This window comes from Phallusia mammillata, chromosome 3, assembly GCF_965637545.1.
Source record: "Phallusia mammillata chromosome 3, kaPhaMamm4.hap1.1, whole genome shotgun sequence".
Lineage (NCBI taxonomy): Eukaryota > Metazoa > Chordata > Ascidiacea > Phlebobranchia > Ascidiidae > Phallusia > Phallusia mammillata.
Genome location: NC_137254.1, coordinates 788583 through 793398, shown reverse-complemented (window position 1 = coordinate 793398; position 4816 = coordinate 788583). Strand labels below are relative to the sequence as shown.

At 35.7% G+C, this 4816-nt stretch overlaps 1 protein-coding gene and 1 pseudogene across 2 annotated transcripts; both read right to left on the bottom strand.

Moving 5' to 3' along the window:
- On the bottom strand, positions 1-2304 carry LOC145219107 (uncharacterized; annotated as a pseudogene). The gene is made up of 7 exons (XR_013857857.1): positions 2022-2304; positions 1855-1960; positions 1583-1743; positions 1173-1251; positions 911-1116; positions 577-736; positions 1-208 (listed from the first exon to the last, which is right to left on the bottom strand). The product of XR_013857857.1 is annotated as an uncharacterized LOC145219107 (transcript).
- LOC145219106 (uncharacterized) lies at positions 2249-4816 on the bottom strand. Its single transcript, XM_080086484.1, has one exon. The coding sequence runs from the start codon at positions 4237-4239 to the stop codon at positions 2266-2268; it is 1974 nt and encodes a 657-aa protein (XP_079942610.1). The 5' UTR covers positions 4240-4816; the 3' UTR covers positions 2249-2265.

Genomic DNA, 4816 nt, shown 5'->3' with positions numbered 1-4816 from the left:
CACAATAACAATTTCTGTATTAAAACGAAGTAACGAATGTAGGAAGATGGAAATTGTTATTTTGAGAGTAACTGGGCTTCCCATTTCTTTCTTTCCCTCTCTTTGCGGCCTCCGTCGCGGTCTTTTGCGAAACGTAGCCAGTCTGCAGTAACTGCGTTGATATCGGCATCCGTTGCACTGGCGGTGATGTGATTTCGACGCACCGCTCCTGTAAAAATATTTATGTTATTATGCAACCTCCAGGTGGGTTACCTCCCGAAAAAATAAAATTTTTCACTGAATTTTGTTCTATAAATGTATTATTGTGACAATAGAATATGTGGCATTAAAGTTTAAAGATATTCGAAATGGTTTACTACACTCTTCTAGCAGCAGGCCTTGCAAAGTATGAGCCAGGGCATTTTGTAGTCACTACAAATATTACCAGCTAAAGCATATTTAACCTTTCTGTAATGTAATCATTTCTGTGGACCCCCTTGTACAATTACCCTGTGCTAGAAACGAAATCCTAACTTTTGGAGGTTTTCCAATCCTAGGGTGGGAACCACTGATATGTGAGGTAAGTGTCAAACTTACTTTGAATTATTTCATTGAGTCCAAGAAGGGTAAATGCATGTTTTTTTCCTTTGCCTTTCATGTTGAACTGCAAAGCAAGTTTATTGCTTACACAATGCACCAAGATATGTCTTACAGTTGTGCTGATGTCCTTTCCACCAATACTGCCCAAATATTGTACCTGTTAGATACAACAATAAGAAATCATTACCAAAAAAAATCAATCACACATTTTCATTATAGAAATTATTGTACACAACACCCACCTTTTTCACACAAAAAAGCTGACTCACTCCTATACTTCATAAATTAACCTAACAAGTGTAAAGCCTTTTGGAATTAAATTTATTCTTACCAGGTTATTTTGAACTGTTTTGTCTTTGTCTTTTAAAACATCTTCGAAGTGTTGCAAAGATTCCATGTCATTTAGTGGAAACGATACATTTGATGGCAACTTTATTGGGTTAGAAGGGTTCTGGGAGTTGTTTTGAAGTACAGCCAACACATTTGCCAGTTGCAGTTTCACATGTTCAATGCCACATAGAATTTGTTTTTGAACAGCTAATAATAGAAAAACTTTAAGTACAAAATACAACTGCATAAACAAAAATACATACATGTGGAAGTATTTTGGGACGCACAAGTTTTTTCAGAAAAGGAGTCATCATTGGAAAATTCAAATGAATCATCAATTCGCTAAAAAAACAAAAATAATCAAAAATGTGTCAAGAAATATATATATACACAAACTTTAGTAAGTACCATAGAAAGACCTTTAAATCAGTCGCTGTATATTATCATTTAACAAAATTAATGCATTTCTAACAAGCAACCTGATATTTAAAAATGATGTTGCTCTGGTACTTCCTGCAGTGACAAATTTATAGCCTTTAATTATTCATTCTTTCACTGTACTTGGAAGGAGATTAATTATTTTGGCAACATATAATATTACCCAATAACTGTACATGGAAATTCAGTTTTAACCACACCAGATTTTGTAAATATGTTTGAAAACATGACACACCTGATCACTTTCCAAAAGTTTACGCTTCAATTCTTCTGGATTCTGAGCACTTGAGGTACGTATCAAGGGTGGTGGTAAAGGTGCAGATTGAGTTCTTTTTTGTAGAAGGGGGAGATGAGTCATCACTATCAGAGTCAAAATCAGCATAACGAGCCACTGGTCTAAAAATAAAACTAATGATAAACATGGACTGTATGAAAAACTTTCATTAAAATGATCTGTGATACTTTTTCAATTTTTTCATAGGTTAACATTCAAGATAACTAACAAACCTTTTTATCCGCTTCTTTGACACTTCAGAATCAGAAATATCTGATGTTTGAAGATCTGAGACTTCTTCTGCTTGGCGCAATTTTTCTCGGGCCTTCAAGTATGAATCTAGTCATTGCAGTTTTGTAAGTATACATACAAAACAAGCATGCAAGCACAAATGAAATACCTGTTTTGTACATTACCCTTTTTACAGTGCATGAAGTCCAAGTTGAATCAGCATCTACATGGTTTTTGACACACTTTGCAATTTTTAAACTGTTCCTATATGGCGGCCAATAACAGAGCTTCTCATTTTCCCTCAGCCACCCCAAAGGTATTATTTCAATCATTGAACAACCACTCTCATCATTTTCTCCAGAAAACTCTACTACAGCATACATGACTATAAATAACCTGTAGATGAAATAAGTTTAACAATGTTCTTCAAATACAACAAAGCCATGCTTATGTGGCAACAATACACATTTGCTTTCAACTTCTGACAACATACACACATATAGCTTTTCATGAAGATCACATACAAAATATGTGCCAAATGTTTTAGAGCTGGTAGGATAGGAATAAAACTCAACAGCATGTTCAAACTTTTTGTATACTAACAAAATTGCATCCAAGGAAACCAAAATGTTGAATATTTTTATAATCTGTCCCTTAAGTTTAAAGCAATTGTTGCCATTACTCACAGAAATTGCAAGAATTGGCAATTGCAACTTCCGGTACTGCAGAAATCCATTGCCAAAAGATTGTGGCAAAGGCCCAGATTTATGTAAGTGATGAAAAGAAATCCATTTTTTACTTCTGTCAGAAACAGACATAAAATCTTCTGACAACCTTCTTAACACTTGTTGCAAAGGATACTTGGGCTTTCGCACCATGCATTTCAATTTTTGCAAATAATTTTCAAAAGGAAAAGATGCAAAATTGTCCAGTGCACCATAGGTTTTAACATCATTACAAATATGCAACAAACCATGAACATTAAACACCAAATTTTCACATCCATATAACTGAGTAAAATGTTTTACAAATAAATTTAACAAGTTGTTGGCATAATCACACCAACTTTTACACAAAACAGGACTTCGCAAAATAAATATTGCTACATGCAAAAGCATAAAATTTTTGTATACATTATTATCCAAAACACTTTTTAAAACAATTGGTCCAGTATACAACAGAAATTGGCGAAACTCAGTAGCTTTCCATCTGTCACATTCATTTAAACCCCTAGGTTTTCGAGCAAACTCAGATGGTATAAAACTTCGCAAACCAAGCAATGAAGCTGAGATGGCCTTTACCTGTGAACAACTAATGCGAGTTGTTAAAGGTCCATGACACCAAAGGCCAATTAGGCGTCTTGTCACACCCAAGCATATTAAATGCATGTAATCAAGAGGAAAGTTAGACACTAGTCCAACATTAAGTGATAAAAAAGGAGATACAGATAAATGATGCTCATCATCTTCCATATCAGCAAAGGACTTGTCAGTACGCAAGGGAGCATTAAAATCAGGATAAGTCATTCGATGATTATTCCAATGTCCATGTTGGGTGCATTTGTCACAACCTGCATAGCCATTGTGTTGCTTGATGCACTTTATTAAAGATCGAGCAGGAGAATCACAGATAACAGAAGATAGTTTGACACTAAAATTCTGTTTGTCATGAGTCAAACCCTTTTCTTCAATGGATTTCATTTCAGCAATAAATTCTTCCAGATATTGCTGAACCGGCTTTGGCTTACAAGGTCCATAAAAAAGACCTATTAGAAAAGGACTTGCATATGAAAGATTAGTAATAATTCCCAAAATTGGCCAAAATTGACTGTTTGTGCTTTTGAACAAAGGCAAGCCATCAATGTTTATTTGTATCAAAAATATTTTTTCTGGGAAAGTTGAAAGCTTACTCAATTCCTTTAAAATACAATTCTCCACACCAAAATGATAGTACTCGCCACCGCAAATTGCCTTCACATCATAAGTTGTGGCTGTTTGAAGCAATGTGCGGGGATCCTTTGGCAAAAATGGATGAGCAACCCTTAAAATACACAAAAGAGAAGACAAGGAAGCATGAGAAATTCTATTAGAAGTAGCCCATGTTGCTAATTCAGCTTTCATATTTAAACAGCTTTCAGAAGAATTGTCATCCTCATCATCACTACTGTCAATACTAAAACAGTTGTCTTGTGTTTCACAAAAAGTTACATCATTACTTGTAACACAATTTAAATCCAAAACATCAATGTTCACCGTCTCATAACTGCTGTGTTCCTTGATAACTGGTTGCTCTTTCTGGGAGTCAAGTTCCGACACCAACTTCCTGACGTTCCGTTTTACTTGACGTCGAATTGTCCACTGTGATTTTACTTTTAACTTACGCGGCATTTTTAACACTACAGCGTTCTAATAAACGCGAATCTGTAAAAACATTTTTACGTGAAGGCCACCGACGACACTACCAGTCTCTGTCTTTTTTGGCGGGCTTTTGGTCATGTGACTCTGATACGTCATCACAAACATTCGGGCAGGCAATTTTAAGGTTTTCCCGCCAAAACCTAGACGCCAGAGTAATTGGAAAGGTATGGGTTGTAAGGTTGCCAAAGTAAGTTGTTGTAAACTGACATGGGATAAATCGAATGATATTATTGTAAACAAACGTACGTCCCATATAGCTCACTTCCTTATAACTGCGAACCAGCCCCTTTGCGCCTACGTTGGCGTTGCTTTTTTAAACCAACGGTTGGGCTTCGGACCGAACGCCAACATAGGTGATGAAAATATAAATAATTGGTTAAGATTCAAAACAAACAAAACGATTATGCATTTGTCTAACCAAAAGTCTTGCTAATAAATATAAAGAAACCAGGCTGTATTTACTGAAAAATCAATGCGCCAATGATGGGCCAAACACCAAGAGCCAACGCCAACGAAAAATATGTTGGCCAACGGTCTGCCAACAAAG